The sequence below is a fragment of the Alosa sapidissima genome, unplaced genomic scaffold, assembly GCF_018492685.1.
Source record: "Alosa sapidissima isolate fAloSap1 unplaced genomic scaffold, fAloSap1.pri scaffold_103_ctg1, whole genome shotgun sequence".
Lineage (NCBI taxonomy): Eukaryota > Metazoa > Chordata > Actinopteri > Clupeiformes > Clupeidae > Alosa > Alosa sapidissima.
Genome location: NW_024582121.1, coordinates 153764 through 165182, shown reverse-complemented (window position 1 = coordinate 165182; position 11419 = coordinate 153764). Strand labels below are relative to the sequence as shown.

The 11419-nt window shown below is 42.4% G+C and overlaps 2 protein-coding genes across 3 annotated transcripts; both read right to left on the bottom strand.

The window, feature by feature from the left end:
- Nucleotides 1–393: 393 nt before the first annotated feature.
- LOC121700831 lies at nucleotides 394–1547 on the bottom strand. 2 transcript variants are annotated; one of them, XR_006027301.1, is made up of 5 exons: nucleotides 1503–1547; nucleotides 1370–1414; nucleotides 1090–1236; nucleotides 721–1011; nucleotides 394–632 (listed from the first exon to the last, which is right to left on the bottom strand). XR_006027301.1 is itself a non-coding variant. In XM_042084053.1 (4 exons), the coding sequence occupies exons 1-4, from the start codon at nucleotides 1373–1375 to the stop codon at nucleotides 423–425; spliced, it is 654 nt and encodes a 217-aa protein (XP_041939987.1). In that variant the 5' UTR covers nucleotides 1376–1410; the 3' UTR covers nucleotides 394–422. The 2 variants fall into 2 exon arrangements, 1 of the variants encoding a protein (XP_041939987.1); XM_042084053.1 differs by lacking the exon at nucleotides 1503–1547 and having other exon boundaries at nucleotides 1370–1410.
- A 120-nt stretch (nucleotides 1548–1667) lies between these two features.
- On the bottom strand, nucleotides 1668–5545 carry LOC121700828. The gene is made up of 8 exons (XM_042084050.1): nucleotides 5482–5545; nucleotides 5353–5378; nucleotides 5025–5263; nucleotides 4310–4567; nucleotides 3986–4169; nucleotides 2699–2881; nucleotides 2170–2249; nucleotides 1668–1796 (listed from the first exon to the last, which is right to left on the bottom strand). Exons 2-8 carry the CDS (start codon nucleotides 5375–5377, stop codon nucleotides 1668–1670), a joined length of 1098 nt encoding a protein of 365 aa, XP_041939984.1. The 5' UTR covers nucleotide 5378; nucleotides 5482–5545.
- Between the last annotated feature and the right edge of the window lie 5874 nt (nucleotides 5546–11419).

The window sequence follows — 11419 nt, the reverse complement described above, 5'->3', positions numbered from 1 at the left end:
GAAGCACACCCTCCATGGCTTCTTGCCGTGGGCATGCAATCAAGGAATCCACCACCCACAAGTCCAACAAAGCAACATCAACTTCTAGGAATTGTTCCTGGTTCTCACTCTTAAGCAGTCCTCCACTGAGCACATTGTACCCGACTGAAGCATATCTTACAAGCCGTCATGCTTGAGCCATGTAGCCATGGGATCCACCACCAATGGTTAACCTACATATTCCCCACAAAACATCAATTTCCAGGAATTAACTCCTGTTCTCAGAATAAACCACCCCTCCACTGAGCTTATTGCACCTGACTGAAGCAAACCCCCCTGTGCCGTGGACTCCCATTGCCCCATGAAAGTCATCACAATAAAAACAAAACATCTGTTGTAACTAGCAATGCTTTTTAATGAAGTACTGTTGACGAATAGAAACATTATTCTTTTTTAATCATCAGGCGAATTCGGTTACGAACATTTTCAATGGATAGTTCCATTTTCTTACATATCCGTAAGAATTCTGGGTTTCTCCTTAGAATGTGTTGTATTTTCTTCTTCCTGATGCATTTTTTCTGGATATCAATTTGAAAGACAAGTCTGAGCATTCCTAGAAATTCTGGTGTGAATTTGAGTTTCCTTCGTTCACCCTGAGGACATTAAAATGTAAAAGTGTAATGCTTTTTGTCTATTAACAGTTTAATTACTAATTTCATTCATTACTCCATATCTACTTACATGAGTGCATATTGTTTCAGGAAGCAGTTGTTTTTTAGAATGGTGCTTTTTCTTTTTTGCATGACCTCCATGTTTTTCTTTCCCTTTTTCCTGTGAAACTTTCTGATTTTCTGCCACATTCTTTGGCTTTGCCTTCATAGGGTTCAAATTCTTGCTCTCTTTTGTTCTGATTTTTTGACCCTTCTGATTTGTTTTGTTCCCAGCAGACTTCTTCAGCTTTTTGGTATGGACTGTATGTTTCTGTTTGTCCTTTCTTTTCATGTAATGGGGAGCTTGGATGGCATCAATAGCCTAAGGAACAGAGTTTATTTTTGGAATGAACAAATACTGAATTCTTGATATTATACCACTTTTAGGAATTCTACTCACCACTTCTGATTTCCTGAGGTTGTCGTGCTGTTTTAGGGACATGAGACTGTCATCCAGCACCTCTTCATGGTCAATCTCAGTGGGCCCCAACATGATTTGCATGTCTGTACTCCTCTGATCACCATCCACAGTGGATTGTAACATCTTCTGTACATGATTTAATTGGATTTGGAAGCATAACACATTGCATTTATCAGTGAAAGGAAAATGATCCATTTGCAGGAATTTTACTATTCATTCTTGTCTGCCTCCTAAGGTTTTACCAGAATTGGACACTGACCTCCATGTCATCCTCTTGTATTTCCTCGAATATTGTTTGCAGCTTCTATCCATTAACACATATTAATTGTAAGCATAACACATTAGAAGAAACAGTAAACTCCAAAGAAACAACATACAGGAATTCCACTCACCTCAGTCAATGTTGGTTTTGGCTGCCATGAAGTTAGAACAAGCTGTGAGAAGGTGAGGCCCACTTCATTTTCCAAATCATTATGTGTGTTGTTGACCTGTCCAAAAATGCTCATCATTTGAACTGACTGTTGTTTTGTGGAATTGTCTATTCAATCACCCAAGAATTATACATGCACAACCAGGAATAGAGCCTGCTTGTAAGATGAACCAACCATTGAGACCGTGAGACCTTCCAGATCCTCGCTGCTCTCAAAACACTCCAAGTTTATTTCTTCTTTGATTGTGCTATTGGCCTATACAACAACGTACAATATTAGACATAATGCATTTACACAAATGCTATTACTTTCTGTAGAAGGACAAATCAATTTCCACAAATACTGCATTACTTCCAATATAGCAACACCAACACCTTGAAACATACATCCACTTCCTGAATCCCAGCTGTATGAAAAACCATGATAAAATCCACAACTATTACATCCACAATAGCAACATCAACTCCCAGGATTTCACCCTGGTCCTCACTCTTAAGCACCACACCACTGACTTTACCACAGCTGACTGAAGCATACCCGCTGAGGCTTGGAGCACAGATCCAGTCATTGCCTATGGTGCTCAAACACATTTCCACAAATGAAATCAACTTCCAGGTATTCTACTTACAGTATCCAATTCCTTGCACTTCAGTCCTTTCTGCTGTTGCCTCTGACCATCCTCAGACTCTGATGTCATCATTTTGGAAACTGTAAATGTACCTCAAATGTGAGAACATCAGTATTTATACTTATGATTCCAATGACATCATCATGCAACAGCCAATCATGTTAATGATTAACTATTGCTTCCAAAAAAAGCAAAAAAGCAAAATCAACATCCAGGAATTCAACTTGGTTCAACAAATTCAACAAACCCCAGAACTTATAGCCATGGTACTTTTTTTGGTTTTCTGGTGGACAAACACACCTAAAAACCCCATACATTTCCAGGAATTAACCCTATGGGCAACTTACAAATTCCAACAAAACAACATCAATTTTCAGGAATTAACCCTATAGGCAACCTACAAATTCCAACAAAACATCCAATTTCCAGGAATGAACCTGAATACCTTCAGTAGTGGGTCCCTGCCTGGATCCATGTCAAAAAGTTGGAAGTTGAAGTCCAAGTTCCGGAATATCACTTGGCTACCTACCTGACTTTGCGTGCTCATTTCGCTGCATATATTCAGTAGAGGGGTCCCTGCCTGGATCCATGTCGAAAAGTTGGAAGTCCAAATTCAGGAAGTCAGTGGAGTGGTGCTTAAGGGTGAAATCCTGGAAGTCGATTTTGATTTTGTGGAGATGTGTTTGTCCCGCAAAAGCAACAAGCCTCATGGCTATATGTTAAAAGTGTTAAGAGTGAGAACCAGGGTTAATGTTTTAAAGATTGAAACAGTAGTGTTTTAAATGTATTTTATTTATATTTACATAATTTAACATAGCACAGGCAGAGAAACTCTTGCTATTTTGCAATTTTTAACATTATTAAGCATTAAAATATTTAACATTATTAAGCATGCGTAAACTGAAAGTATGAGTATTAACTAAAAAGTATGAGCAAAAGCTAAGCATTGGCCAGCAGTAAACCCTTGCTATTTTTTAACATTATTAAGCATTAACATTTTTAACATTATTAAGTATGTGCAAAGGCTAGCAGTAGTTATAATCCCTAGGAGTCAGTCAGACTCAGACTGGGATCCTGAGTCTGAATGAGAGTCAGACCCAGACTGGGATCCCGAGTCTGAGTGAGCGTCAGACCCAGACTGGGATCCCGAGTCAGACCCAGACTGGGATCCCGAGTCTGAGTGAGAAGCAGACCCAGACTGGGATCCCGAGTCTGAGTGAGAAGCAGACCCAGACTGGGATCCCGAATCTGACAATAACAAAGTCCAAGACCCCGACTCTATAACCTTCCCCTGGCCTATGTCCTTCTCCCCCTCACCCTCCATGAGAACCTTGTCCATGTCCTCCTTTCCCTTATCTGGAAAATCCTCACCCATGTTCTCTCCCTCCCCCTCCATGGAAACCTCACCCATGTCCTCCTTTCCCTTATCTGGAAAATCTTCACCCATGTCCTCTCCCTCACCCTCCATGGAAACCTCACCCATGTCCTTCTGTCCCTTATCTGTACAATCCTCACCCATGTCCTCTCCCTCACCCTCCATGGAACCCTCACCCATGTCCTCTCCCTCACCCTCCATGGAACCCTCACCCATGTCCTTCCCTCCCTGACCCTCAGTTAGCATTTCTTCGACATCCTCCTCTCCATTACCAGTCCTCCTCACAAGTTCCTCATCTGTATCCTCCTGATTATCCGGTTGTGCCTGTCCCTGCTCTGCTGTTTTGCCAACTATTATTGCAAAATGCACAATTAAAAAGTTGTTTTGAAAGAAATGGGTTAGGGTTAGGAACAGTATCTATTTACACTCTAATAGACATACCTTGTTTTTTCTGGCGGGGCTTTACAGTATCCATTAAAGCCTTTAAGATGTCAAGGCGTATTTTCCTTGCATCTTTTGGCGTTGGCTCAGGACCAACAACATAATATTTTGATGCCGTTTTAGGATCATGGCACATTGCCTTATTCAGATCAGTCCTGTCTTTGAGTGAGAGAGCTTTGTCTGCCTGTAGGAGAGTAAGAGAACATTTTTACCAATGGCAACAGGTATGTATGTATGTATGTATATATGTATGTATGTATATCATGGAATATGTATGCTCATGCTGTTATTACAGAATAGCCACTATTGATAAAGGTAACATACCCATGTTGAGATCGCTGTTCGGATATCACCGAGGTTTGGTGCCCCTGGAAGCCCAAACTCCCTCCAAACCTTTTTCACATAGACCCCTATCTTATCCATTTCCTGGCCATTTCTTGTAAAGAACAGGACCTTCGGTGCTTTATTAAAACCAGGTAGGGTTGACCTCAAGCACACAAAGGCCCTAAGGCGGTCCATCAGGTATTTGGACACTGACACCATTGCTGGGCCAAATGCCTCGAGAGTCTTATGCTCAGCTACCTGAGAACGTAAAACATTTACATTTAGAAGACCTTTTTATCTAAAGCATCTTTAGATAAAAATCTAATCATCTGTTAATGACAGGGACAGTGCCCATGGAACAATTGCAGTTGTTGTTGGGGCCAGCGGAGGGTTGAAGTGGGCACGGCTGAAGTGCCCTTGAGCAAGGCACCTAACCCCTCACTGCTCCCCGAGCACCGCTGTTGTTGCAGGCAGCTCACTGCACTGGGATTAGTGTGTGCTTCACCTCACTTTTTGCTGTATGTTTCACTGATTCATGGATTGGGATAAATAAATAGACCAAATTTCCCTCAAGGGATCAAAACAGTATATATATTTATACAGTTGCAGGTTTGAGTCCTGCTCTGCCTGACCCCATTGAGGTGTCCTTGAGCCTCTGCCACTTGTGTATGAATATGTGTATGAGAAGCAGACATTATAAAGCACTTATACTCACTCTGATTGTGAAGGACTTTTTATAAGGCTGGGCATTCATTATGTCATCTGTCGTCATTCCCAGGAACACACATTTTCTGTGTCCTGTTGTGGCCACCATAGCTCCCACTAGCAGTCCTGCCACTTTGGCCAGGCAGGCAGAGCTGCCTGGGTTAAGAGTGAGGTCATCTATGGCCTGCGGCAGTGCTGCTTCAGCCATGTGGATGAAATTTAAAAGGTCCTCACTTTGAACAAGTTTAGCTGTGGAAACAAGGATAGATTACACTACAAGATCACAGAGTTCAAACAAATCACTTACAAATCACTTATATACTGGCACTGAAACGTACCACTTTTTTTTCTTTTGTGCTCCATCCTCTGGAGGACGATATTGGCCCCTAAGCCCTTTTTCCAGTGTGTAAGCTTGTCAAGTATGCATGTAATAGCCTTTGAGCTCATCCTGACTTTTGGCACATTACCCATTCTAACAAATTTCAGGAATGCCTCAACGTCCATTATAACATGTTTTTGGCTTGTTGGTTTCAATCTCCCATTGAGACTTTTCAGGTATCTGATGACCAAACATTGAATTGATGAGCGCTCCAAATGTAAAATAAATGTAATGATTTCAATTTGGAGAAAACAAATCAGATCTACGTACCCATTGAGCTTAACCATATCATTCAAAAAGATTAGGGTGCAATTTATGTCCCCGTCATGCCCTGACATGTAGTGGAGGAACTTTTTTACATACGATCTCCTCTGTTTAATATTTTTCAGGGCTTTGCGGGATTGGTTGGGCCCTAACAGGCTGGCCTCGAACAAGTCCAGAACATTATCTAAAAATATTTAGAATAAAGAAGTGTGTGACTTAGTCCTGCAGTCAATCTATCTATCTTAAGCTCTTTGGAAACAACAGTAATACTCACCCATGTTGGGTGTGAGGCTCATTTCTGAAGATCCTTTGGCCAGTGGAGAGGCTGGTGTTTTGGGTGGAGAGGCTGTTGTTTTGGGTGGAGAGGCTGGTGGGTTGGGATCCTGGCTGGCAGGAGATCCTGGTTCAGATGGTGGAGGGGCTGTAGGCTCTGTGGAGTGGAGTGTGGACTGTGGAGTGCTGGGAGAAGATGGGCTGGGCATGGGCTGCTGTATGGAAGTGGAAGGATTACTGGATGGAGGTGCTAAATTGTCGGTGGAGGTGAGTGGACGGGCATCTGGAGGAGAAATGGCCTTCAGAGCCTTCCATAGCATGGCCACACTTTCCTTCACTGCGTTAAGCTCCCTCATGACGTAATCCATGGTTGGTTCAGGAGCCAATTGTGGAGGTGGTGGTGGTGGTGCAGGCTGTGGTGGTGGTGGTGGTGGTGGTGCAGGCTGTGGTGATGGTGGCAGTGGTGGAGGCTGATTGTCGGCTTCAAGGCTGTGAAGTCTCTCGGTGATGGCCACTTTTTTAGCCCACTTCATGTATTTATTTAGTGCTTTGCCCTGTGAAATAAATTATTTTAGAATGAAATGGAATGTAAACATGAATTTTATGTGTATTACTAAAATGTTTTGTTAAGTGCATACCGTTTTGCCATGTTTATTGATTAGATGTTTATCCAATCGGACATAAGGTTTGTCAGTTTTACAGCTGGTTATTGGGCACCGGAGCTTCCCTCCAAATCGGAGGGTTTTTTGGCTGATGATGAGCCGTCTCTGATCCTTGTCTGTTATGTTGTGATGGTCCCTTAGGTGCCGGGAAAGGGGTGCATATGCACCGTCGCAATGTGGGCACTTCTTTTTAGCCTATGGTAAGGAAAGGCATAATGATTTGATCAATTTCCCCAGATGGTGCAAGAATTCAAATGAGCTACGCTAATATCCGGGTATATCTATTTCCAGGAAGGCTACACCTACATCCAGGTAAGTAACGAAATCCTGAAAGATCACATACATTTCACAGATTTCCAGGTATGTCTATTTTCAGGAAGGCTACGGCTACATCCAGGAAAATAACATAAAATCATTAAAGATTATGTGAATAATGCTGATTTCGAGATGTGTCTATTTCCAGGAAGGCTACGTCAACATCCTGAAAGGTAACATAAAATCCTAAAAGATAACAAGTACCTCACAGATTTCTAGGTATGTAATTTTCCAGGAAGGCTACATCCAGGAAAATGACATAAATTACTTTTCTCACAAAGGTATATTAACATTCAGTAAAGCCACATCATTTTCACAAAACACCACATTTTTGAAAACCTATGCATATTACTTGTACAAAATCTACATCAATTACTTGAGATGGTACCACAATTATTAAGTAGCTAGACTAGACCACTTGAAATCCCTGTCAAAAAGATGGTCTTACCTTCATTGCTGTAATCTCACAAATGACACAGGAGGTGAAAAGCCTCTCAATTTGAATTTGGACAAGCCAATGAGATTAATTCCAGAAATGGAATGTTTATTTCCAGGAATGGACTGTCAGTTTCCAGGAATGGAAGGTCAATTTCCAGGAATGGAAGGTCAGTTTCCAGGAATGCTACGTCTACATCCAGGAAAATGACATAAATGACTTTTCTCGCAAAGGTATATTAACATTCAGTAAAGCCACATCATCTTCACAAAACACCACATTTTTGAAAACCTATGCATATTACTTGTACAAAATCTACATCAATTACTTGAGATGGTACCACAATTATTAAGTAGATAGACTAGACCACTTGAAATCCCTGTCAAAAAGATGGTCTTACCTTTATTGCTGTAATCTCACAAATGACACAGGAGGTGAAAAGCCTCTCAATTTGAATTTGGACAAGCCAATGAGCTTAATTCCAGAAATGGAATGTTTATTTCCAGGAATGGAACGTCAATTTCCAGGAATGGACTGTCAATTTCCAAAAAGATGGTCTTACCTTCATTGCTGTAATTCACAAATGACACAGGAGGTGAAAAGCCTCTCAATTTATAGGGGTATGGTTAGCCACACCTTCTAATTTGGACAAGCCAATGAGCTTAATTCCAGAAATGGAATGTCTATTTCCAGGAATGGAATGTCAATTTCCAGGAATGGAATGTCTATTTCCAGGAATGGATTGTCAATGTCAAACCAGGAAAATTACATAAAAACCATAAAGATCACGTGAATTTCATTGCTTTCCATGTATGCCTATTTCCAGGAAGGCTAAATCTACATCCAGATAAGATTATGTGAATTTCACTGATTTCCAGATTTGTTTGTTTCCAGGATGGCTATGTCAGCATCCAGAAAAGTAACATAAAATCCTAAAAGATAACAAGCACATCACAGATTTCCAGGTATGTCTGTTTCCAGGAAGGCTATGTCAGCATCCAGAAAAGTGGAGTACTCAATAAAGAATCAGGCAAAGTTAACTGCAAATGTGTTTTTTATTTGTAATGTTGAGTTCTAATCTTTCATAGTTTTAGAATGCCATTTTTGATTAGCAGAATCATCACGATCACATAAATGAACATAACGAGGCAGACCATCAGTAAAATCGTAGCCACGGTCAATGGATCACATGAGCATCTGTAAGAGAGAAAAAATACTTAAAAAATCACTAGATTCATAGTAAGCAAAATGTTCCGATGTATAACAATAAAAATCACACTTGCCTACAGGATCTTTCTTCATTATTCATTGGGGTCTGTGGCTGTAGGTGGCCTTCATTGGGGTGCACCTCTCGCACCAACATCCTCCCTGGCACTGCATAATAAAGGTGGACATTAAAAATTAGATTGAAAGTATTCCTGGAATCAGACAATATTATGCATGTAATAAATGTTCATAATGTTAAAGCCCACATACCTGACATTATTGCATTGATGATTTGTTGCGTTGAGTCAGGTTGGATCATGGATCTTGAGGAATCCTCACAGACTGCAATTTGTGTCATATATATTTGCTTCAGAGTATTTTATAGTAAAAACTTAACATCTGCATGATGTCATCAAGGGCTATTGGCCAATAGAACACCATGAACTGATTCCACATTTTCATCATAACTTCCAAAATCAGGTAGGTGATATTCCGGAATATGGACATCCAACTTCCACCTTTTTGACATTCCGGAATATGGACATCCAACTTGCACCTTTCTGACTTAGGGACCCTCCACTGCAGCTCTGCGGGGAAATGAGCACTGACAGTCGGGTAGTTGATATTCCGGAATATGGACATCCAACTTCCACCTTTTCGACTTAGGTTCAGGTAGGCACTCTCTACAACATGTATGCGGGGAAATAAGGACTGAAAATCGGGTAGTTGATATTCCGGAATATGGACATCCAACATCCACCTTTTCGACTTAGGTTCAGGTAGGCACTCTCTACAACATGTATGCGGAGAAATGCACACCCAAAGTCGGGTAGTTGGTATTCCGGAATATGGACATCCACCTTCCACCTTTTCGACTTAGGGACCCTCCACTGCTGGTCTGCGGGGAAATGAGTACTGACAGTCGGGTAGTTGGTATTCCGGAATATGGACATCCAATTTCCACCTTTTTGACTTAGGTTCAGGTAGGCACTCTCTACAACATGTATGCGGGGAAATGAGGACTGAAAGTCGGGTAGTTGGTATTCCGGAATATGGACATCCAACTTCCACCTTTTTGACTTAGGTTCAGGTAGGCACTCTCTACAACATGTCTGCGGAGAAATGCACACCCAAAGTCGGGTAGTTGGTATTCCGGAATATGGACATCCAACTTCCACCTTTCTGACTTAGGGACCCTCCACTGCTGGTCTGCGGGGAAATGAGTACTGACAGTCGGGTAGTTGGTATTCCGGAATATGGACATCCACCTTCCACCTTTTCGACTTAGATCCAGGTAGGCACTCTCTACAACATGTATGCGGGGAAATGAGGACTGAAAGTCGGGTAGTTGGTATTCCGGAATATGGACATCCAACTTCCACCTTTTCGATTTAGGTTCAGGTAGGCACTCTCTACAACATGTCTGCGGAGAAATGCACACCCAAAGTCGGGTAGTTGGTATTCCGGAATATGGACATCCAACTTCCACCTTTCTGACTTAGGGACCCTCCACTGCTGGTCTGCGGGGAAATGAGTACTGACAGTCGGGTAGTTGGTATTCCGGAATATGGACATCCACCTTCCACCTTTTCGACTTAGATCCAGGTAGGCACTCTCTACAACATGTATGCGGGGAAATGAGGACTGAAAGTCGGGTAGTTGGTATTCCGGAATATGGACATCCAACTTCCACCTTTTCGACTTAGGTTCAGGTAGGCACTCTCTACAACATGTATGCGGGGAAATGAGGACTGAAAGTCGGGTAGTTGGTATTCCGGAATATGGACATCCAACTTCCACCTTTTTGACTTAGGTTCAGGTAGGCACTCTCTACAACATGTCTGCGGAGAAATGCACACCCAAAGTCGGGTAGTTGGTATTCCGGAATATGGACATCCAACTTCCACCTTTCTGACTTAGGGACCCTCCACTGCTGGTCTGCGGGGAAATGAGTACTGACAGTCGGGTAGTTGGTATTCCGGAATATGGACATCCACCTTCCACCTTTTCGACTTAGATCCAGGTAGGCACTCTCTACAACATGTATGCGGGGAAATGAGGACTGAAAGTCGGGTAGTTGGTATTCCGGAATATGGACATCAAACTTCCACCTTTTCGATTTAGGTTCAGGTAGGCACTCTCTACAACATGTCTGCGGAGAAATGCACACCCAAAGTCGGGTAGTTGGTTTTCCGGAATATGGACATCCAACTTCCACCTTTCTGACTTAGGGACCCTCCACTGCTGGTCTGCGGGGAAATGAGTACTGACAGTCGGGTAGTTGGTATTCCGGAATATGGACATCCACCTTCCACCTTTTCGACTTAGATCCAGGTAGGCACTCTCTACAACATGTATGCGGGGAAATGAGGACTGAAAGTCGGGTAGTTGGTATTCCGGAATATGGACATCCAACTTCCACCTTTTCGACTTAGGTTCAGGTAGGCACTCTCTACAACATGTATGCGGGGAAATGAGGACTGAAAGTCGGGTAGTTGGTATTCCGGAATATGGACATCCAACTTCCACCTTTTTGACTTAGGTTCAGGTAGGCACTCTCTACAACATGTCTGCGGAGAAATGCACACCCAAAGTCGGGTAGTTGGTATTCCGGAATATGGACATCCAACTTCCACCTTTCTGACTTAGGGACCCTCCACTGCTGGTCTGCGGGGAAATGAGTACTGACAGTCGGGTAGTTGGTATTCCGGAATATGGACATCCACCTTCCACCTTTTCGACTTAGATCCAGGTAGGCACTCTCTACAACATGTATGCGGGGAAATGAGGACTGAAAGTCGGGTAGTTGGTATTCCGGAATATGGACATCCAACTTCCACCTTTTCGACTTAGGTTCAGGTAGGCACTCT

Bases quoted from the DNA above. Each gene is read 5' to 3' on its own strand.
- LOC121700831 (XM_042084053.1), bottom strand. The intron at 1,012-1,089 runs GTGAGTAGAATT...TCTGTTCCTTAG, and splicing joins ACCTCAGGAAATCAGAAGTG to GCTATTGATGCCATCCAAGC. The intron at 633-720 runs GTAAGTAGATAT...TAATGTCCTCAG, and splicing joins CTGAAACAATATGCACTCAT to GGTGAACGAAGGAAACTCAA.
- LOC121700828 (XM_042084050.1), bottom strand. From the start codon at position 5,377: ATGGAGCACAAAAGAAAAAAAAGTG. The intron at 5,264-5,352 runs GTACGTTTCAGT...TTGTTTCCACAG, and splicing joins GCACAAAAGAAAAAAAAGTG to CTAAACTTGTTCAAAGTGAG. The intron at 4,170-4,309 runs GTATGTTACCTT...ACTCTCCTACAG, and splicing joins GAACAGCGATCTCAACATGG to GCAGACAAAGCTCTCTCACT.